A 25,309-nucleotide genomic window follows, 5' to 3' on the forward strand; every position below is an offset into this window, starting at 1 on the left:
GAGGGGGGGGGGGGGCTATTTAATCCTTATTTTGTTCAGAAAAAGGGGGGGGGGAGGGGGGTGAAGAAACACATTTGAAAACATGGTATAAAGCTGGATATTTAATCCTTATTTTGATCAGAACTTGAATTCTTTCCACATATAACCAAAATCGTTTATTAGTGGAATCTTCCATCATGAGAATATTAAAGAATAATATAGTAAACGTAAAATCTTTTTAATCCCTTACCGCGTGATCTTTGTCTATATGGAAGAGGAAAGGAAAGGAAAGGAAAGGAAAGGAAAGGAAAGGGGAGGGAGGGGGGGCGAAGAAACGCAATTCAAAGCATGGTATAAAGCTGCATATTTAATCCTTCGATTTCATTGAATGTATTGGCCTATTTTAAACTTTGCATTCATTTTTGATTGGAAATGCAGAAATTATAATTAAAAGTAAAGGGGTGTTGCAGTATTGCATTATTTGTCCAGTTTGTGTAATGTAATAATCATATTCTATGGTGCAGATTGAGATTCAATGCATTCGGAAAGTGTATGTGGCATATTAAGAATTTCAGGATTTATTTCCCTTACCTTATGATTCTTCAAGAGAATTTGGTATTCCTCTCAATTTTATGACGTCAGTTGTCGCGCTCTCACCAAAGGTCGTTAGCATTTTGGATATCGTAGACTGGAGAGAATTCATTTTCTTCGCCACATTTGTCACTGTCGTGTAATGATATGCTTGTTTTGCCTACGATCTGGAGATCTATTCATTTAATTTCAAGTCAATGGCGCATTTCTATGAATTCTCATCGCATTGATCTGTTTTACCAGTATACGGGTCAAATATATCATTTTACGCAGATCTGAGCGATGACATATCACTTTGAAATTAGGTTCCATTCTTTTATGTTAAATTCAACTCAGACATCAGTATTGGTAGGCTTCCTTAACATTTCTGATTACACAAGATATATTCACTACTTATATGTCTTCATTTTAATTAATACTAACTGAACTAAATTTAACAGTACTTAGAAATATAATAAAGTTCAAGCGTGACCAACGTCCGTACTTTGTATGTGAAATTTATTCTTCCTCAGCTTCAACGTGAAATTTTGATTTTTTTTTTTAAATGTTAGATCTAGCTCTATCTGTATAACAACTTGGACGATACTTATTTTACTTGAAGCCGTTTATATCATTGTAAGATTTCCCTTGCAAAATAAAATTGCGTGAATCCTTAGTTGACATCATGAAAAGTCCTTTTTTGTATTGAACGATTTTCGCCGTATTCTAAGAACAAATATGCCACGTTGAAATTTACATTATTCTATTAAACCGATGAAAGACTGATAAAGGATATTTCTGTAATAACAACTTTAAAAAGATATTGAGTAATCAACCAAATTTCTTAATTCTACTCTTAAAGGTTGAAGTAGTGTAAAGTCTGTGATTTCCTCTTAAATAAATTATAGGAAATTTTCAAGGACGAAAATCTTTTTATTCTTTCTTATCTGACGCGAAAGGCTTTAAGGCAAAGTCTACAAAAACGTTTAAGTGAACAACTAAGTATACAGGGTTAACAGTGTAATGTTTGGCTGAAGGAAATCCCTCTACATCGATTTATTTGATGTCTGAAGAACACCGTGCTTAATTGATTAAACGGAAGATTCGAATAAAGTTTTTCTCCAGGCGCGTAGTTGTTCAATATGGACATAACGTCATTATCTGAACTAAAGCCTTCAGTTTTCACGCCGGATCACGGCGAATGTTTATTGACAATTTGAAGCTTTTCGGACTATCGACATATTTTCTGACAAAGACTTCCTCGTTTTACATTTGTTAGCAACTTGAGTTCGAAACAAATATTGATTGAAGGCATATCAAAGTCGTATGATTTCATTTATTTTTTTTATATATTTGCCGGAAACCTGCGACATGTAACTGAATTATGGAAATGATGTGGGTAGGTATTAAAACTCTCTTGATAAGATGGCCTAGTCTGGAATTAGACAAACAAGCTTCACAAAGAGCCAGGGATTAAGAATAGTACAAGTTGATTATGATATTTCCTTCGAGAAACTAACTTAATAAATAAACAGATTCAGATAGTGGGTAGACTTTGGTTATCTTTTACACAATGGTATTAACTAGTTTTAGAAAATTGAAGATGAAAATTGTATTAAACAAGTATTCCCTAGACATACTTCGAAAACAGAATTCGATATTTCATTATATGTCTTTGTTTAGGTCCAATGACCTACATTAGTAACTTTTCGGACTGATTGTTTCATTTACATTTATGGTCCTCAGGGGGAATGCGTATCCCTACCCACGAAACGGAAGGGAGGGCATATATGTTAACCTTTGCAAATAAGATGCTGAAACCACGAAATGGCAATAGAAGAAACCTCCCCTCCGAGATCTATAATGTTTATGGAATTAATCAAGATGTACAAATAACCAAAGCAGTTGATAAAATAGAATTGGGAACATAAACATTTTAATTTACAAGCAAACGTCACTTAGATCATTTCATATTACAAACAAAACAAACGTGTATCATTTAATACTTAATATACATAAATATCTATCGCTTCCTGGGCAAATCTCAGCTCTGGGTTTACGAACGAATGTTCTACCAAAACTGAACAAAAAATAACTGTTAATCACAAAGTAAACGTCAGCAATCATGTCGCGGTGTGTGTAGGTTCACCACCCCCTCTAAACAGTTCCACTATCAATCGTGTGGGTCTCTGTTTTGGGCGAACATTATTGTTATTTTTCCGATTTAAAAACAAAATGCAATGACCACTGGCGCATTTCTAGACACCAATATTTCCCATACGGATATTTAAAACATTGTCAAAAAAATAATGTAAAAGAATGTCCCATATGTTCAGCTTATTGTGTCACAGTAAGATTTGTATTGATCCAAATTGATAGGTTGTTTGCCATCATATAATGTTGGAGCTTGTAAGATAATTCCAAAAGTTCCAACAACACAAGCAGTTGTAAACACCCACAAAAAGACTCTGTCTAAAACCATAGCGACGTACTTCCAATCTTCAATAATCTACAAAATAATAAATTCAGACGAAAATTATGACGCAATTACATAACTTAATATGTCTAATATATCACTCTAAAATTGATGTATTGAGCACCATTATAACAGTGAAAATATTTTATTATTGTAACTTAATGTAATATATTATTTCGTATTTGTACACACTGAACTACTATAAAAGATTATGGCATCTACAAACCTGCGAGTTGATAAAAAAAAAAAGAAATAAAAAAATACCAACCGCTGCTGTGTTGTCTTCATTTTTTAAGTGTTCTGCGATAAATGTAACGGATTCAATAGCTTCAATAACTTCTCTTGTGTAGTATTTGTTTCTAAATAAAGCATTGGCAGCTGCATCTTCGCTGCTAGGTAATAACTCTTGTTCATGCATAGAACGCCTAAATCCCATGGACGTGGTGTGATGATACCCCGACACACCGCTGTGATCTCTGATTTCCATACCATTACATGTCCTTATCACAACTTTCTGAGGTTTCTCTGGTTCCAGATGTGGTCTGCGCATTACCAATAATTTTGGAAGTATGGTAAGGAAGACCCTTCTTACCCATGGAGACATCACATGCGTAGAAGGGGAACGGAAATGGACGTTTAATACGACAACTGTCACTATAATTGAAAGTGTCACAAGAATCATTGTAAACAGTAAGTATTTACCAATGAGTGGAACGACAATTGACGTAGGAGGAATAATTTCAGCTAACAGCAGGAAAAACACAGTCAATGAAAGGAGGATAGAGATACACAATGTCACTTTTTCACCTGAATCGGACGGTAGATAAAACACTAGAACAGTGAGGAACGAGATAGCCACACACGGGATTATTAGGTTTACTGTATAAAAGAGTGTCTTTCTTCGCATTGATATATAGAACGTTATATCAGGATACAGTTCAATGCAACACGGGTAATTTCGAACATTTCTTTTAGCCCAAACAGCTAGGAGATCCCATTCTACGCTTGGATAAAAGTCTCTGATATCTATTCCCGGCCTAATTTCAACGCCAGACTCCTCGTTGATAGAGCAGTAGTGCACCAAATCGACCTGATTACCGTCATAGGTCCATGATCCGAATTTCATAGAACATGTCTGGACATCAAATGGAAAGAACTCGACATCAATTGTGCAGGAACTCTTGTAGATAGCTGGTGGCTCCCATACTACTAAACCGTTTGGATGCAATGTTGCCTTTGTCATAAGTGTAACTTCATAATTACCATCCGCACTGAAAAAAGATATCAATTTTGTGAAATTGTTCATCTTTGATTAAAGGATAAAAGGGTTTCAAGTTCATAGCCGAAGTTTAAATGAATTTTAATGAGAAGACTTGACGGATAATCTGGTGTAGCTTAGGTCAAATACTACACCATTGACGCATTATTGGCCAATGAAGCATTCACGAAAGGAGAGTGATTTATATAATGCTATAATATGATATTTCTAACTGATTAGCTCGTACAAGTGATTCTCCGTATAACCTTATATTCACTTCTGATTGGCGCTTAATTTGTGTCGATCATGCGTAAGTCAGTCAATTACGATCTAATCTCTTACAGCGTCGGTGTTTTAGTTCATGATATCAGGTCTTGTAATAAGAAACAAGATACAAGAAGTATGCTGTTTTGAAAACCTGTAAGTTTGAGTCTAACTTGAAAGAGTAAGTTGGGCGTAGTACGTCTTTTCGTAATAAAATATTTAATTTACACCTGTTTACTGGTGATCACATTCCGATTTTCTATATATCGGCTTTACTTATCAATCTTCAAAGTGTGATGACTGCTTAATTAACAAACACCCTTAAGTAGTTTGAAATTTTAGTAAGGGCAATTAAATGCAGCTCATAAGGATTTTCCAAGTTCTTCAAAAATATACTTTCAGTAAAGTTTACAAGTTGAGGAATAAATAAATATATTATGTTCATGGTACTCAGGATCCTTCACAACTAAATCAAAATTCGTCAATAACTAGTGATAGAAAGACAAACGGGCAGACGAAGGTGATGACCATCCACCATGTTTTACGTGGTCATATAATAAGAGGTCAAACGATTTATGTCTGAATATGAACTGTCTGGAGACTGTTTTAAATTGCAGTCAAATTGGTTACAAGACGAGTCTATAAAAGTAACCTTATTCAATTATTTTCAAAACATCTTAACACCCACGGAGATGTTTATTTGAAAGAGTGGATCAAGATTTACGACGTTTTGACTTCAACGACTCGCCAATAAATAAGACTTACTTGTTATACAGTACGACATCGGGTGACCATATATCACTAGCCGGCACTTCAAGATGTTTTATGCCCCCGTATTCATACGGGTCCCACTGAAGACTCATATCAAACCATTCCTTTGTGACGAGGAAAAATAAGCTCGTTGAAATTGACTAGATGCAAGACTGTTAAGTGCCGATGAGGTTAAGATGCCAAATTCATTAAAAGAACCACTCCAGTGCTGATTAGTAAGTAATGGTTAAACAGAGAAAAGGGAGAGCACATGCGTTCAGAAAGAAAACCATGTCCACCATAGCTGTATATAGTTGTATAGAAAGAACGAACTTGTTGAATCATGAATATTCAAATTGGCAAGTGAAGTGTCGATTTAATCAACTTCCCCATAATGATTTACAGTCAATAATCACGGAGGCAATTTTAGAAGCGGATATTTGGTTTCTGAGTTAAGTATAGTGATACAAACATCGGATCTAATCGAAACACCAAGCTTTTAAGGTTTCCTTGTTATACTTCGTGATTTGCTTTTGGCTGCTAGGGAAATAAAATGTTAAATATTCTCCAATATGGATTCATAATTCATACAAGTTCGATTCTCAAATCCCATTCCAGCAGACTTACTTATTATAAAGGACTACATCTGGAAGCCAAATTTCTCTAGAAGGTACATAAAGTTTATCTACCCCACCATATTCACTAGGCGACCAGGTTAAAGTTTTATCATACCATTCCTAAAAGATTATATTATAGTCTTGTACGGTTACCAGGATGTCAATTGTTATTCTCTTCGCTTCATTAAATAGTTTCCGAAAACATGTGTTCATTCGTATCAGAAAATAGTTTTATAGCCTTTTTGGCAAAGTGTCACGGTAACGTTACAAGACCATAATTCAAAAGCCATGCAGGTTTTAGAAAAAAAATCCATGAGGTTAGATGAGAGCATAAGTCTTTTTGAAAGAAAAAGATTCTACCAACTAAAGGAAAAACTTAAACGTTTAAACTAATAGCTGTTGCAGTATTCTGCAAATGCTTCTTCTGAAAATTAAATTCGCGAATCGAATCTGGAAAAAACATTAACATTGGTGTTATTTCCTTACCAACAATCCCTCGAATATCAAATACAGGAAACAAGCCGCTTAGCTTTGAAAATAAAAACCCCGCATCGTTCGGATGTATAAAGAGTATTACAACTTACACACGTCCATATTGCAATTTTCCTTAACTTCATTTCGAAATGTGTAATGTTACTTCGCGCTTTGAAAAATTGGCATATGTGTTACTTGCTATATAGTTTCCCAAGCCTTAAGGAATGTGTGAGTAAATGTTAGATGGTGAAAGTGCATTAGCTGTAAGTTACCTTTTAGAAAGTACCACCACCAACAGCAATTATAAAATTGGTTACATAGTCATACCCGATAATATTTATTTATTCTAATCCAAAATGCATTCACGGTGACCATGGCGATTACCGGTTGCATATAGTTGCGAATAACGAAAGTGATTATGAGTTCCGAACGCAACCTCACAACTCAGTTGCATGGGAGTTGCGTTCAAAACTTATGACCTGTTCTTATTCTCAACTGGTGATCGTTATTGTGTGTGGGCCCTTAACACCATATATATTATTTACAACTATTGTAAAATGAACTAAATTACACGAATCCTGTAAATCAAAGTTTTAATTATTTTCATAATCAGATTTTATAAATACAATTTTATTACCAATCTATGAATATGTAACCAATAAAATGCAAAATGAATTAATAGAATTATGCATATTAATATATATACAAAACAAGTTGCAATAATTTGTCATAAGTATATCAGGAGTTGACATTGGCATGTATCCATCATCTATAACTTGACACAAAGATGCTGATGGTAGTAATGTCCTAGACCACTACATCTAATGATTTCTATTGTAATAGATAATAGAAAACGTGACAGAATAACCAGGGTGATTCATTCATCAAAAAGGGGGCAAAGTAGATGCCAAATTTAGTGATTTCCGGTCGAGCAGTTTCATTGATGGTCTCAATACCTCATTTCTGACGGGTTTGAGATTCAAAGGCTTCTGAGTAGTTAACTATTTATTTCAATGAAGAATAGTGGAAGTAGATTAAAGTGTGATCAGGCGTGACAAAGTACAGACGATAGTCAATTTGAAATAAGGATCTGTTCGATTTGCCAGCAGGAAGGCTAAGATTCACTATGAGTCAATGAAAAAGCTTAAGATTATTCTTCCCCAAGCCAAAATATTGACAGTTCAGTGTACTTTATTGGCAGCAATATTTAACGAGTGGTGTTTGGATTATGAAGATATGCTTCAAGCGCCTCCATTACTTGGTTGTATTTAATTTGAATATTATCCGTAATCAGTTGGAACCTTGAAAATATGTGAGGTGCTGACCTTATTATACTAAGCAACCTGCTATGCCTTACTTTATTTGTAATTATAGAGAATTTCTCATGACGTTCTATAGAGTGCAGAGCCAACAGCGGTAACTAGTACGCAGATTTTAACCTTGATACCTTTCAAAGTAGAATGCTAATTTTGACATGTTCCAACCATAGCATACGGAATTTTAAATTACAATGAAAAATGACTTATCTGCACCTAAATGTAATCAATTTTGATTTTTTTATGGTTAAATACGTGGAATATGGAAATATGTGGCCTAAATATAGCAAGTGTTTCTGATGTATTAAAGGCAGTAGTCTTAATCACTTGTAAATATTTAAATTTATACAAAGAGTTAGGACAATTTTTTTCTTAAATATTTGCTAAATCCTTCGACAACAAGTGAATCGAAAAAAGTGATTTAAAATGTTAACTAAACATTTACATTGAATTTCCCTTCAGGAAACACCAGTAGTTCCATCAATAGAGGAAATATCGATAAATTTCAGTTACCCTGGAACTACCAAAAGAACATCATTTCTATCAAGAGTTGGAAAATCGACCGCATTTTTCTTTTGGATATTTTCTTGCCAAACAAAATTTTATTGATAAATTTAAACAACCAGTGAAATAATCTTCTTAGTCAGAAAAGGAGGTCAAATGGAAGGAGAAAGACTGAATGCCCTTAGATGTTTACATTGATAAATTGAAATTCATCAACTTTGCTTCTTGATTAATGTATTTTGTGTACTGGAACATCAATCGTATTTCATGAAGTAAATTTTGCAATGATAATTTTTTTTTATGATAATTCGGTGGAATAAGCTAACTTATTTTTTCTTTGAAGTTATTATGTTGAATAAATTAGTTTCTGATGACAACAGAAGGCTCTGTAAGCTGTTGACAATATGCAGTATACAATGAATGGAAATGTGTCAGAACAGTGGCACAAGCGTACTTCTTACAACTATCGAGTAATCTTGAACATACACAGCGGAGTCCCGTTTTTTTTTTCACCCATCCCATGCGTTTTTCAATGCAAATTTCACGAACACCTCATTTCAAACTTCCTCGTTAAGAAAGACTGCTGAATTTGCGCCAAACTGATCATACTTCATACATACCTGTCTCAGCCAAACATTGGTTGTCATAATTTGGTCTTTTTCGTGCTGTAAAGAAAAAAGAAGATATGCCTTTATAAATTGCGTTTAACATGAAAATCATCAGCTATACTAAACAATGACAAGGTGACACCAATATTCATTAGTATAACGTCGCACGTCAAATTTGACAAAATCAACACATAAAACATAAATTGCCTTCAAAAGAGGCCCTCACACAATAGCGATCATCAGTTATATATGGTTGCGAATGAAAAATAGATTGGTTCGCAACAATACACTGCTGATGATAACTGATGTGAGAGCAACTATAGGTTAAAAATTGACAAAATTGTTGATTTCGGCTGCGTTTGGTGCGTACAATTATATGTTACATTGCTATGGTGTCAGGGCCCCTCTCATTTTTCTATCAATGAATTTCTTAAGCGTTATTTTATAACTTAATTCCCATATCGATTTCAAAACAGTACTGCTAGATGCGCAATTTTGTTAAAAAAAACCGTAATCTGACACAAAGGTCAAAAATTTGTGCCGAAAGTTAGGCTAATGATAAAAATATTTGGAAACCAGTTAACAAGAGAACTAGCCTGGAATGTCTCATAGTGCGTGAGATATTTCCAAGCTTTCTGCGTCAACGAGATAAAGTATTCTTAGAGGATTATCAATGCCTAGTTGAGGCATTAAATCTCCATGAAGGTAATCATAGTGGTTTTATTATTAAATCTCCATTAAAGATGTTCTTTTAAATTATTATCACAAGGGATTATATTAGCTACATTGATAAAACCATAATTACAATATCATATTCTACCAATATTCCCCAGGCAAAGATATCAAAACCTGAGATTTATTTTTACCAGTCTGATAACTACGTGATTTCAAATATCATTATGTCGTTGTAAATGTTATTTAAATGTATTATCCCAATTAGAATTTTATATATATTTTTTATACTTAAATATTACGTCTTTTTGTATATTTGTAATGTATTTGCGGATGTTATATCTTGACCAAACGACACCTTCATGAAGGTTCCATTATGATTGTACTTATATACTACATTTAATATGATATCTTTTATTATAATGTAATTGCGGATATAATATCCCGACAAAACGCCACCTTCATGAATCTTTTCTTATACCTTTTACGGATGCTTATCTTGACCAAAATGTACCTTTATGAAAGTTCCATTATGTTATACCAATATAAAACACTTAAATGCGGATGTAATATCCACACCAAAATGCATAACGGTTCCAACACGTTTTATTAAATGCTTCTTTCTGACCAACAGATAATGATTTGGGAACCAATTTACTCAAAATTCCTATGCTAAGAAAGAGGCAGCAGTTATAATTTGGTTATAATGTAGAATGTCTCTTGTATCTTAAAAACACACTAATTGAACGGTTACATTCCAGAACTTTGGTTTAAGGTCGGCTTAGGATACGAAGTAGCCCTGGGAAAGGGCTTAATCTAATAAGTAGTAAGTAACTTCTTCAAGAATTTATAAAGCGGTTAAACTTCAGATAAGCTGGAAGTTCTCACAAACGAATTATAAAAGCATACTCTTCTTGTAAAATAAAGTTTCAGTAAATTTGAAATATTGAAGAATCAGGCTGGACCTGAAACAATAATAATCCTGCAAAAAGCAGATTGGATGGTGCAATCCTGGATGCGTTCAGAACTCTTTCACATAGTTTTACGCACATAAATTTTTTTTGCATGAAAAAAATGACCCATTTTATATACGGCTGCACATTGCTGTAAATATTGTACATGAGAAAAGGAAGGAAACGAAATAATATAATGAAATAGGACTGGTTTGAAGTGTCCTCCAAAGGGCGAGGTAATCATTTCGACAAATTGACTTGAGAGAACGAGAACGATTTTTCTGAAAGAAACGATGGAAGTAAATTGCTGCGACGTAATAAAGTGGGGCGTTGAGTGGACATTTTTTCTTTCTGAAGGAGGACCAAAATTCCGAGAAGACTTTACAATTACAGATATTTGGAAAGGGTAAAGTCAATTCATCTTATTGATTTTGGAATGTAAGTGATTGGATGAATAGAACGTCGTGTGGTGTCTTGTCGATATGGAACGACATCTGGATGGAAATCGGCGAATCTAATTTACATGAAATCAGCACAAGATGTCAAACCAACTTATGCCAATGTCTAAATATGTAGAAATTGGAAAAGCAAGGAATTATACTTCTATTGAAATAAAACCACTGGTATTACATTTCTCTATAAGCAAATTACATTGCAAAATGGGGTAATCTGATTCTAATGAATCATGTGCATGGTCTTGATTTGAAAGACCTTTGGATGGGCATGTTGAATTGGTTTGAATAAACTATAATTTGTTGAAAATAATAAATGAAATTGATACTGAGCGGTTTTCGGCATTTTTAAAACAAATTGGATTTATCCCCTCTGTCAGACATGATTTCATTTCGGAAGCGTTCATCGTGCTGTAGAAATTTGTTTTAGAAAAGGACCATTTTCAGTAAAAGATCTCTTTGTCTATTCATCTATAACGGCATTAGCCGTCCAATAATTGACTCTATACACATGAAAATAAAAAAGCGTTCTTCACTATATAAATAATTTACCTACCGCAATCGTTATCTTATTTCATAAGGATGCTTATAATGAAACTAGATTTAGACCTTTCAAATATTTAAAGGATATTGATATTGACTTTTAATAGTCTGATATTATTTGCCATGTTGATAATATTTGTAATGTAAATAATACAAAATCAATATAGTAGAGAAATGCAGACTTGATTATAATCGAACTTTGAGCAGTTGACCGAATACGTTATTCCACACAACAACGATTGACGAAAAAGGTCTAAAAAAAATATTAAATTTGCCTATGGGAGGCGAAGAGATTGAAGAGGATTATGTATGGAGTGCAAAAAAAAGGTTCAAAAACATTGAAACATAATGCCTATATATTTTTTTCTGTTCTTTGTTCTTTGGACCTATATTTACATCATCTCAAAACCAGGCAACTAATGCAACTCAACTCGTTCGAAAAAAAGTTACCGAAAGCGGCTATGGTGTTCAGTTATATATGATATTTTTTTTCAAGGTATTTTGTTATTGTTTACAACTCACAATTCGTTTAATTATTCCATCTTCGCTATAAAAATATTTTCAGTAAGAGGCCGACAGTCTTATCGCAACATAAAGTAGAGCTAAATTACATTTTTAATCAAAAAGAAGAAAAAATATCATTTACATAAGTGAGTGGGAAAAGTCTGAGACATCTATAAAGTTATTGGAAGATAACATTTATACCAAAATATACAAAATTAGATTTTTCTTAATAATGTTGAAAGCTTTAAATAAATGCCAATCTAAGTCTATCAGTCTGAATAGATATTAGGAAAATAATTCTTGTTAATTCCTGATACGGTGTTTAAATCACGATCTAACACTTGTAATCAGCTTGACCTACAGACGATCAGTTCCATTATTCGGGTTTTTTTCCCCAGAATACAGTCGATACATACACTTAATTAAGAAAATATTATTTCAAAGGATATGTACCACTTAAAATACCATTTAAAGGGACACGTAACAATTTAAGGAAAAGTCTTACTTAAAAAATTCCCGCTCAATTTAAGAAAACGTTATTTAAACGTTCACGACCAAAATTGTTCATAAAGATACATTTTCTGTTAGAAGAACACGTAGATTTAATTTACACAAAAATCATTTAAAGGGTGATGTACATTAAATATATTCAAAAGACAGCAACTTGTCACTTGAAAAAGCTGGTATACTATGAAAACTTATTTCTGTATTCCCATCTTAATTGATATACTGACCATTTCATTTTCTGTCAACAAACTTTCTTTCATGATATTTAGCGCCTTAAATTTTAAATTCAAAAACAGACCGATACAATATGGTGAGAATTACTGCATATGTTAAAAATTCAGACTCGTTTGTCCTGAAACGATTTGGGTAGGACGTAAAACTCCATTCATTTCATTTCATTTCTGAAACGATTTGGAATCAAATCTTTATACCGAGAAACGTTGCATTAGAAACATATTCAATTTCGATTTAATAGGACAAACGGATCCAGACGCACGAACCCGGGGCGAACATGTATAAGGTCGAACGGACCCCTGCCATCTGTTACACGATGTAGCTTTGAACTCAGAGAAAAAAGGCTCTCGAGAAAAATATTTCCACCCTATTAATTTACACAAGTTTGTTCGTCAATAACTTCTACGGTAACATGTCCAAACCATTTTATATGTCACCACTTTTCTTTAAATTGATTAGAAGTTGGCGATTTTCGACATCGAAGCGATTCAGCGTAATAAGTTTTCTATCCAGCTGTCATGTCTGTGAATGTTGAAATTGAATCTACTAACCCGAATCTGTCACACTATTTATCTGAGAATGATTTATTTTATATTGTGATTTTCATTCCAAACTAATCTGTTAGATGGAGAAAAAATCCCGTTACCTTCTTCGCTAGGACATTGAGACTGCTGGTAAAAGAACATTCCACTAAGTCCTAATGATGTTTGTTTGCTAAGATTTTACACCTCGGGTCCCAATAGTCTGCTTTAAAACGCCTACCAGTGAGCTGATAAAATCATTTCTAAAAGGCTATTAACCCCGAAGCTTATTAAAGTTTTTCAAACTGAATTCTAAAGAAGAGACTTTGACGCGTCTAATCCCGAGGTTTCTATAACAAAATATTACTGCATATAAAAAAACATACAAAATAAAAAATATTAGCCGTATTTCTTCTCTACAAATTGGAGGGCCAAACAAGCACATAAAAACTTAAATATACACTGCATATCTAGTGCAATAGACAATACATTCTATCGCGAAATCACAGTGAAGTTTTCAGTTTTATACAAAGCTTGCGTTTTGTTTGATTAATGAAATAGCCCAAGATCTTTGGAAAGCAAATTAGTTTGTCCCTTGAAAACCTCAGTGGAGATTCACCAATTAAAAGGTCGTGTCCCAACTCATCTATCAAACAGCACTCGGACACATATTGAGATAAAATAAAGAAGTCTGTAATTGATTGAGTGATAAATGATTTGACGAGATGTATTAAATGACTGCCTTTAGAGATGATGGTGGAAAATGAGTCAACTGAGATTACTGTTGTGAGGTCTCAAGATACTCGAAAAAAGTGTTCAACGGATGATATCCTCATTTAATAAGGTTTCACTCAATTGAGAAACCTAAATTCGTGTACAGATAAGCGGCAAGGACAATACGATAAGTAGGTCTATACGTTACAATCCTAAGGAGTAATTTCGAGCATATTAGAAGTCTAATGTTAACAACAGAATTTTGATATAAATATAATAACTGATTTGATATGCCAATTTCTTACTTCCCGATAAACTAATCTGCATCTAATTACTTCACTTAAATTTCAGAATAAAATTAAATCAACGGAGTTTTACGCCTTACTTTTCTGAACCTATTGAGCTAATAGGGACGGCCAATGTGCAATGAATAAAATTTTGGCTGAACTTTAGCCAACTCTTTTTCAATTTCCATCTGTCGAAAGATCTTTATCGTGCATAGTCTGTAGAACAAGGGGCTTTGGTTTATTGTACTATTGTACGACTAAACTCTTTTCCCATATCAGCCCCTCCGACCTGCAACACGAGGTTTCGGTTTTATTTCCATATCTCGACTTATATCAGGATTAAACCATAGTCACCGCGGCTCAGAACTAACAGTGTTTTAAAATTACTTCCTTTATACATTCGTGAAAAGTAATGTTCACTTGTTGACAAGGATAAAGGAATCTTTTCACATCAAGTATAAGTAAGAGATAATGATAGGTTGTTTAGTCTCTCAGACTAACTGCTTCCTGCCCTTTTACACTAATTAAGAGTGACAGGCATGATATTGCTACCAATTTCCCACCAAGGGACAAACTTCAATATTGCTTGTGACATTTGATTACATCTCTGATCACCATCAAATCGAATTTAGTAGACGAGCAATCAGTAGCATTTTAACGTAATGAAAGATGAAGGATAATCTTTTCTCGCAGAGGGTAGTTAGTGGCTGATTGATGACCGAATGAGACATGTAGTCAAGCACTTCGACGTTCTTTATTTTACCATTAATTTACAGCATTATTGGCCTTGTCCACTTTTCCATTCTCTAACTATGTCCTTTAAGAAGATTATCGAAAAATCGCCAGATTTGGATGACAGACAGACATTACATCAAGTCCAAGGCTTGTTTGCATTTCTTATTAGACTAATATAAATCAAAACAGTAAATATCTATTTATTTGAAATAAAATACCGTCTTATCCACCGCACGCTAGACGTATTGACAATCTTCTGTAAAGAAACGTGTCCATATTGTGATTTATAGCGACTGTGTCCACGACAATTATTGTTTATACCGTGTAATCTGTCATGGCTTTCGGTCTAAATTATTGAAGATTTTGTTTAGATGATGTATTTGATCTTCACAGTGGCACAAAGAAAGCAGGATAATGCTCCATCACCAATTAAGCGGCAACTAAATGACCTCAACTTGATTTCGTTTCGCCGACAACATTCCAAATAGATAGTTCCAATAAATATGCTTACTTGTATATTAACACACTTACAAATTTTCTGATTGGCCGTGGCTATTTGTAACGCAACAGAACAGAAATGGACAGAAACGTACGGCCATCCCTACCATTTAGTATCATTCTTGACAATCAAAATTGCTTCACGCTTCAAAAAAAAAATAGTGTGCCCATTGTGTCCTATCTTATCCATACCGTTGCTAGCAGCCAAAGAGAACACGCATCCTGACGGTGCAAATAGCCAGTGAGTTTCTGATTTATATATAATGTTATCTGAGTAACAACAAGTGTTTTTGAGATTCTGTTTTAAATTTCCATATCACTCTACAATTGATGTATTGAGTATTATTTTAACAGTGAGAATTTCTTGTGATTATACAATATTATCTGATGCAAATATGCTATGTTTTTGTAAATTATGATTTAGAATTGGAAATAAAATTACATATTCAAAGAAAGTACTTCACTTGAATTATCAGATTCTTGGACTATATTCATCTTGTTCTGTCTTTCATTTGAAGATTAATCCGATTTTTATCTGATAATTTGAAGAAAGGAGTCGTTGATCTTCGAATTGATTTATGTTCGTATTTCCGTTTCGCGAGTAACTCTATCTTAGTTCAATAGACTGTTTGGCGGATAGTTCGAGATTTTAAATGTGTTAGTTCACCAAAATCGAAAGAAGCAAGAAACGTCATGACCTGCGATATCATATGACTTGGAAAATTATGTCGAAGATTATCTGAACTTCCTATGAAGAAAATAACAGATAAAAAAATCATTATTCCGTGGATTATTCGATTAAGCTGTCCAAAACATAGTTTTTTTTAAACTGGAAACATCACAAAAAATGAAATGAAATACTTTTCTGCAGCTTCAGAGCTAACAAGGACGGACAACGCTACCTAGTGAGCAGCTAGGGAGGTTTTTCAAGGACAGATGCATTAGCGTACTCATTTTTCAATTTACAACTGTTGAGGGATACTTAACGTGCATAGCCTCTAGCACAGTTTAACATAACACACCATGTAGATAAGTTATATAAGAAAATTCATTATTTCATGGATTTCATTATTTCAACAAATGATGATGATCGTGTTGAGCTGATAAACACTGAAAAATTAACATTGTATGTTGCAAGCGAGGAAATAAATGCTCTTGGCTGCTCTTTACTGTTTCAAAATTGACGTATATCTGACATATTTGGGTTAATTAATAAAAAATATCGTACATGCATCCTTTAATATCAATAAACATTTCGCCGATTTGTTTTTTTAAGCATCTCGGGATTAGATCAATCATTAAAATTCATGAACTGTTTATAATTTACAGAAATATGAAATATTCTGTCAGTTAAACTGCTTTACCATTAACGCACAAAACATAAATGTTTTTACATGGTTATCACGTTTTGGTGGCTGAATAAATTGTAAACCTCTTATCCACGAAAAGACCACAAGTAGAATGTATACCACGTATTTCTAGTAGCTCATGATGTTTTAATGACGTATTTAATGGTTATTATTTTTCTTGCACAATACACGGTTAGTTGTCGGAAATCTTCTTATATTGTCATTCATCTTTTATTCTTGGCTTATTTCATCATTCTTGTTGATGGCCAACACAAAAACGTAAGAGTTAAATTCAGAAAAAGTTGCATATTACGTGTTATCTTATAAATCCAAATCCCATACCTTCACAATTGAAAATTTTAACTTACTTTTAAAGAAGGGGAGCCGCGATGGCTAAGAAAAACTGACGCTTGCTCGCTAACCTGAAGGTCCAGGTTTTAGTCCCAGCATAAGTCGAAATAATATCTTCGAAATTTTCAACTGAGTTCCCGTTATTAGTGAAGCAGATCAAAGGGGCAGACATAGAAAAAACGTGTATCCGTTCTGATGAAACAATAGACTGTGGCATTGTGTGTTACAGGCAGTGTACGTTGAAGATTCCCCGACAGTTGGAAATCGAAGAGTAGGTTAATGATGTTGTCCTGGCAGCATTTTTCTCATAACGCAAGGTGTTTCACGTCTTCATTCGCCCAATTAAGTTTAAAGGAGTTAGTTGTATAAGAGTTGGACGTAAACTCGATTTTTTCGATTTAATATTATCGAGAACATAAAACAAAAATCAAACGATCTGATAGGGGGAGCAAATCCAGAAGAAGAAAAATCGACCCCAAAAAGATTCATAACAAACTGTTGTGCGCATTGCAAAGGTGAGAAATGTCTTTGAAGTTAAATGATGAGCAAATATTTTATTTTTAGCTAGTAAAAACATTCCCCAAGGTTACAGCCGTTATAACTGTCTGTAATTTGTGCAAAGAATTAAAGAAGAAACAAATAGAGATCTGTCAATGCCATCTCTCAACTCTGTTCTATAATCCTTTCTTGTTCTTTGAAATCGTGAAACTCCTTCGATAGATAAATCCGTCAATTTGTGCATTTTTCATGGTAGAACGCAACTTTGGATTCAGCGGATGTTATCAAAAGACGTCTTCTTGACAGGTTGATTGGCAGATGTAAATGGGGTATTCATCACGATATTGAATGTTTATCAATGTAGCCTTTTTATTAAATCCTGGTAAAACGCCATGTAAAATCATAGTTTTGAAAGAATATGGTATGTTTTTAAATGTGTTAAATAATCTTAACACTGAATCTAATAAGCGTAAATGTACAGAGCTAAGTTAAGTGATTTGATAATGGTCTTCTTGCATAGTTTTCATTGGTCGATAATTTTAATATTCACAACATGAACAATAGCCTGAATTCCTATTCATTTTTAATGTGAGTAAAAAACAGTTTTAAACATATACCCAATGCAAATTTATGAATACTTTTTGAAGATTATTTAATTTTATATATTTTTCCTTGTTGAAATAATACTGATCGTTTATCTGTGTTAACGGATTTTTGTTATAAAGGTCCAGTCTACAAATATAATTTCATAAGGAAAATGTTGAAACTGTTCATACTGTATTCTGTCTAAAGTAAGCATTAACTGCTTCTAGACCACCTTAAAGTTGACTTGTTATTTAGGATGAAGAAGGTTAATTTAATAGTGCTTCGTTCTTTTTTTCTACTGCCTTGGACACCTGATAACTGAAATAGTCTTAAAAGGTATACTACCTCTTACGATGAGGTCCAACTGATATATACTTATTGACCAAGTTTGGGACAATTAGTATCCTTTTCATATGCCTGCAAATAGTAGAATGTGAAATATATAATTCTAGAATGAAATATCAGGTGTCCCAGGCAATAGAAAAAATGAACGAAGCACTATCAAATTATGAGATCATTTGTCAATACAAATGCGTGTATTCATCAGTCTTTCTTTCTTCATTTGATTTGAGAATTAACCTTCTTCATCCTAGTACAGTACAACCAGATAGTTTTTATCGTACAATTTCGTTTACTGATTCAAATTATATTTGTAAAAAACGCTAGATCAGATAGGATTTGATTTGATAGGAGAATGGGTCGACGAATCTGTGATTGATTTAATGTATGCATTCATTGATTGGAATGGAATGGAATAGAATAAAACAAATTTTCCTTACAAAATGGTTTATTTTATGCAATAATCGAAGGAAAAGAAATTCGGTATTCAATTTTACTATAATGAAATATTACATGGTGTTTTCATCACAATTTATTCATCATCGTGTCCCAAAACATATTAAACTGAGTAGAGTAAAACTGGAATAAACGCATCAAACGAGAAATAGGTGGAGTTGTCTATATAGTTTATTCATTCAAAAATATCTCAGACTAAGACTTTCTTTCCCTATTTCTATATTTTTCTATATATGGCAGTTTCTCAAGAAAAGACGAGTAAAACTTCATTCATTTCATTTTCAAGAAAAGACGACTCGTCGTTTTAACATTAAAACGGGGAGACGCTTGGATTTGACGGCTCAATTTCGACGGTAAGCCGTTTCTGGCTATAAGGTACGATTTAAAAAAAAATTGCGCATCTGCCCTTTAAATAATGTTATTTAGTTGAACTGAAAGCAGTAGAATATCATATCGTGAGATGGCAATCACTCATTAATGACCCAGATTATTTCAAGGTTTGAATGATAATTCTTAACTTGGATAATCGATTATGTGAACAGTTACACATATTGTATTTCACTTGAACACATTACATATGATGACCTTGAGCATTTGTTCGGTTGCGATGTGACATAGGAAATTTCAATAGGTAAAAATCCTTTACAACATATTTCAATGAAAGATAACCTTTGACATTTTCTAATGCATGACATACTGAGACCGTTTTTCTTGTGATTTTTCATTAGTCAATTCTCCGAGGACTTAACAATTAATACAGATGAAAATGCCATATGATGCCAAATTATGGCCTGATTCGAAAACTTTCTCACAACTCTACATGGTGGTCACATTACAGATAAAGTTTATATTGGAGGAACTTGATGTATTGGAACTAACGGGAAAGATTTTCCAGATTTTGGAGGGTTGTATAAGATATAGTTTTAAGGGTTTTTAGCTGCAAGATTAATCCTCAAAGTTGTTGAGGATATGATATTCTAATTTTTCAGAGCACAATTATTGCACGAGTGCAAGCATAGTAAAAAACCATTGATGCTATAGGTTAATATTCCAGCAATATCATTTTTTATGAGGCCGATTACAATAACGTTATCTATACGAATATTATAGAGTGTAATTAGAAGGGAATATATTCATCAGACGATTTAGTGAAATCCTTTCAATTTAAAAGGAATTTGACTATAATAGTGGAATATACATAATGAATCATACTGAGTTTGGTTTACTCTGCATTTTGATGAGAGTAAGTCTGTGTATTGTCTTCGGTTACTTCAACTTGCTATCAATTGTTCACGTACGTTCTCATGCTTATGGTAGCCCACAATGGAATGGCTTTTACAACCATACGTAGAGTGAATAGCTTTCTGGTTGATTTTTCTTCAAAGCATTAAAACGTATACAAACAATTATCCAATGTAATTAAAATTAGACCAAACTTTCGTTTCGTTTTTTTATTAGCTTTCTATTCTTAGTTTAGCCACTTCGGCTACTAAAACGGAACGAAAATTTATCGTTCCAGATGATGTTTATAAAAGAGATAATTATGTTACTTCCGAATTTTTTTGTTATGGGATAAATGTACTTATATCCTTTTCGCGCCTTTTTGGTCAATGAAATATGAAAAAAAAAAACAGTTGATGCATAGTAATGCTAAATTGTATTAGAAGTTATACGCCGGGTAGCGCTTTGATGGTTACCATATAGAGAGGACAAGATATAATCTTATAATTAAATTTAGATTTAATTCATTAAGTAACTACTTTAGCTAATCTGATTTTAGATAATATGGTCCATAATCACTACAGAATTACACAAAATCAGTAATGAATTACGTTTAATTATTATTTCTATTTCCAATCACGAAGGAATTGTGTACTTTTCATTTGCTTGAGTAAGATTAGACTGATTATTGAAGATAAATGCCAAATATTTGATTTTGTTTGCTAAGTCGATTTTACTAATCAATGCCTTATGTAAGACTTTATATCTAATAACTTAAGTCTTTGATATTTTAATAAACCTCAGCTAAATAAATCTCTCATGTATGAAATAATCTTGGGTAAAGTCTGATCTTCGTTTACAATTTATACAGGAGCCAAATATTCTGCCTTTAGTTGGTTAGTTAGTTGGTATGACTTTCCTAAATACACACTTAAATATTCTGCCTTTAGTTGGTTAGTTAGTCGGTATGACTTTCCTAAATACAAACTCAAATATTCTGCCTTTATTTGGTTAGTTAGTGGGTATGACTTTCCTAAATACAAACTCAAATATTCTGCCTTCAGTTGGTTACTTAGTTAGTATGACTTTTGCTAAATAACCCCCCATTCCCCGAAATCAAATATTCTGCCTTTAGTAGGTTATTTGGTTGCCGTGGCTTTCCTAAATACAAACTTCCCATCAGCAGCCTACATATCAAAACCCTCTATTATCAGAACTAAGTGTTCATCCTAAGGAATTCCTGTTGTATGTATCAATCATCAATTGGCCTGTGTCAGTTGATTATGGGCTGAAATGATTCATTGACCCCTTCATTTAAGGTTCTCAATCTATAGAGTATCTTGCGCCACTCTCACGGATTTTGTTTTCCACCAATATCCTCCTATGTTTTAAAAACTTATCGAATGATACCAGTCTTGCCTAAAAACTTTGGTTTGCTTTTTTACAAACAAAAACAACCCAAAATTCATTATAAAACTTTTGCAAAACCAGAGGAGGAACATGGTACTGGCTATAACCTTCAAAAACCACTATACCTACAATCGAATATCTTTGAACAACTTAAAATGACAGTTAAAAAATTGAAGCCTGTAGATTTAGCATTTTAAAATGATCAGCTGGTAGATTAGATTAGTACCAAAATATTAATTGCTGTATTCAAGGTATGTCTACCAGAGGATGGTTAATTTCCATTCAATCTTCAGGCATAATTCCAGGTCAAATTGATGACCTCCCGACCAGTCCCAAATCATAAGCCTACAATAGCCTACCTTATGTTTCATTTGTGAGGGTTTGATCATGGTTTAGGCATTGTTATAAAAATAAAAGTGTTTCTCGGACAAAGCTGCCCTTTGCCACCTACAATTAAAACTTTCCATTTTTAATTCCTTAAACCATTTAATTTATGTAGTTTGGGAAGCTTCAAAGCAATAAGCAAAAGACCCAGTTGGCCATACGTTATGGTTATATGGTTCATGCTGTATGACCTTGATATATGTCCACAACTGTGCGCTAACCTTAAGGATGACCAGATCTATAGCAACTATTACTAATAATAACATAGGCAAATTGCAATGCAATTATACACCAAATGTTCTGTTTAATATATTTTCCAATGAAGACGCATGTGAAGTTATTTTGGCTCTGAACAGCTTTCAAATATAAGTGTTGATTAGTGGAGCATTTCTGTTACCAGAACAAGAGCTTGAATACCTATTAAAATTACACTTTTGGAGCTAGTAAAATATGCTATTGAAATGTTTTAGAACATAACATGTGATGACATCGACGCAAATTAGGTCATATGTAAAGCTTTCTTCTAATGCGCGTTGTTGGCTTTGCTCTTGTCATTTTGAAAGTTCATTCCTTTTTCAAAATTATAAACACTTAGCTTAAAAACCAAAAGTCTTCCTTGAAATTTCAAGGTCAATAACCTAAATGTGTAAATCCCCTTTCAATACTTAAAGGTTAATTTGACATTCTATAGACAGTTGAGATTCGTATCAAACAGTATTTTTAAGATGCCATTTAAATTTACTCATGCATTTTAATGAGTAATCGTTTATGACTGGATAATAGAGACAGTGAGACGAAGCTCTTTTGGGCATGTTTTCAGCCATCTTGAGGAACCAAAATACTTACAAATAAATCTGCACTGTTCACAATACATATTATGGCGAGGTAAAGCACTACTCATACCAAAGGAATATAAAGTATATTGCATATATGTTAATTTGCAATTTAAGTTAACATGATATTGAACTATGCACCATCGTATTCTTTTAAATTCATTTATTAATATTCATTGACTGATTTTGAGAAAATCCAATGACCATTCTTTTAGTTATTGTTTCATATATATACACCTATACCTACAATAGTTCTTTGGAAGTGAAATGGCGTTTCAATTATTCTTTCGGATTAAAATTGTGTAATCTGTAAAAATTGTATGTAAAAAAGCAAAGGAAAGATGTCAATGGTGATATGTCTTCCTCAAAAAAGCACTAATTGTGGTCGGTGATGGAGTGAATGGAATTGGTAATTATAAAGTACAGAATTTAGGAATTTGAATTAGCTCACCTTCATTGCACATTAAATTAAAAAATTCTCTTAATACTTCATGAAACACCTCATAGAGTAACTTTCTATGCATGCTGTGTGATGCTCTGATACAGGTGAAGTTATGTCACTTGTAATTTGTAAGTTTAACGTTCTACCTTTATGCACCTGTTTGAGGTAATGAGGACTGACATCCCCATTCAATGTGCAATGCACAGCCTGTAGTATACAGGGCCTCGAATTATTGTCCCATTCGAGGGTATTATCACGTCCTATGCCGGAATGGGTGCCCTGGACCTTCAGGCGAGCAACCCAATGGCATTAACCCAATGGCCCCTATGACATTAGAAGAAAAAGCCAAATTTTCAATAAATAGTATAAAGGCCTGGTGAATATAACCCCCCCCCCCTCTTTTTTATCCATCTTAGTTACAATGCAACAAAGTTTTCAGAACTTATATAGAGTATTTGACAACATGTGTTGCTGTCATGTCGACAATAAACAATACACCGTCTGCTCTTAATCGATAAGAAGAAAACACATACTAATACAATACATAGTTGAACATGCCAAATTATTTTGGAAAACAGAATCTGTACTTACCACATCTATAAGTTGCGAAAGTCGAATACCCAACTTCACTGTAAGTTTGTCGCTGTTGTTTCCCACTGGTCGAATAAGTTTGTTGTAGCCCCTTTTCCGCAATAAATCGTCGTAAAGTCTTTTGGCATTGTCGTTGGCGAAACAGAGTGACAGGAAAAACGACCATGAACCCACCAAAAGACCAATTAGGGCTGTTTTCTTCATGATTTCTTTCACTCTAACATTGTTGTATAGTTAAAACTCCAGCCCATATATATCTCACTGGTTGTATGCCTCCTCTCAATCAACTGACTAGTAGAGTCGATTTCCTTTACACGCGTTAAGCCGAAGGCGCCATCTACCGATCAAATAGTGTAATGCTACGCTAGCAACGGTAAATGAATTGGTGAAATACAGGGGCAAATTGTTTCGATCTGTAGTAAAAAGAATATTTTGTCTTAAAAGACGACGTTCAATATGGTAAATTTCCTAATTGCTAATTGATCGAATGTAGTGGTAGTATTTAAATGAACGTGAACATTTATTTTTCTATACTTAGGGAAAGACGTCGATATAGGATTTAAGAAATAAAATACTGTATACATGTATATGAATATTTTTTTCGGCGTATTGACATTAAATAAATAAAATTATATTGAAAAAAAAAATTGTCACCTTCTAAAGATATAAAAAGAACATATTTGAAAAGGGACTAACAATTTAAAAAGAGATGGATTTGATATGGAAGAGAATTTGATATGGAAAATAATTAAGTATTATAAATAAATAATTTTTTTTGTTCGCGGAATTTGGAGCCGTCACTTCCGCAGAGTGTTACAAGACGGTTAAATTGTAATTGGTTATATGTTTTAAATAGTATCACTGCTCGCTTGAAGTAAACTATTTTAAAATTATAAATTCAACTTTAGATGAATCGTAGATAGTCTTTCGGTTAAGGACAATTTGTAAATTTATTTTTACCGAGAAAAAAGTTCAAAAGTGAGCCTTTTTCAAGAGCAGTGCTGTCATTTTGGGACAAATAATAGACATTTCTTAATGAATATTTAGGAGTTTAAAAATAAAATTCGATTCAGAAAACATGTGGGAGTATTTGATATTTATATGTTTTTCAAAGCCATTCGGTTCAATAAGTAAAATGCATTGTAATGTGATAAAAGGTAGAATTATAACTTGACAAGTACGTCCCTGGTGGAGTCCAATAAATTTCAAGATTTTTTTTTTCATCTGTGTTCGTCGAAATGTTGCAAGCTTATTAATAAGTAATGTTAAGAAATGTCTACCCAATGCCTCTCGATCATTATTTATCCCACGTATAATTTCAAAACTATGCCATACGCCAAAAAACACACAATCTGTCATGCTCAAGTAATTATGTTAAATATATACTTCCTGGGAGTGAATCTCATCTTTAAGG

General features: G+C 33.3%; 1 protein-coding gene across 1 annotated transcript; it reads right to left on the reverse strand.

The window, feature by feature from the left end:
• Window positions 1–2,470: 2,470 nt before the first annotated feature.
• On the reverse strand, window positions 2,471–24,099 carry LOTGIDRAFT_212843 (hypothetical protein; the record flags this gene model as incomplete). The annotated part of the gene is made up of 5 exons (XM_009049685.1): window positions 2,471–3,058; window positions 3,294–4,296; window positions 5,925–6,034; window positions 8,829–8,873; window positions 23,896–24,099. The coding sequence occupies 5 exons, from the start codon at window positions 24,097–24,099 to the stop codon at window positions 2,882–2,884; spliced, it is 1,539 nt and encodes a 512-aa protein (XP_009047933.1). The 3' UTR covers window positions 2,471–2,881.
• Window positions 24,100–25,309: the final 1,210 nt, after the last annotated feature.

Source organism: Lottia gigantea (assembly GCF_000327385.1).
Source record: "Lottia gigantea unplaced genomic scaffold LOTGIsca_14, whole genome shotgun sequence".
NCBI lineage: Eukaryota > Metazoa > Mollusca > Gastropoda > Lottiidae > Lottia > Lottia gigantea.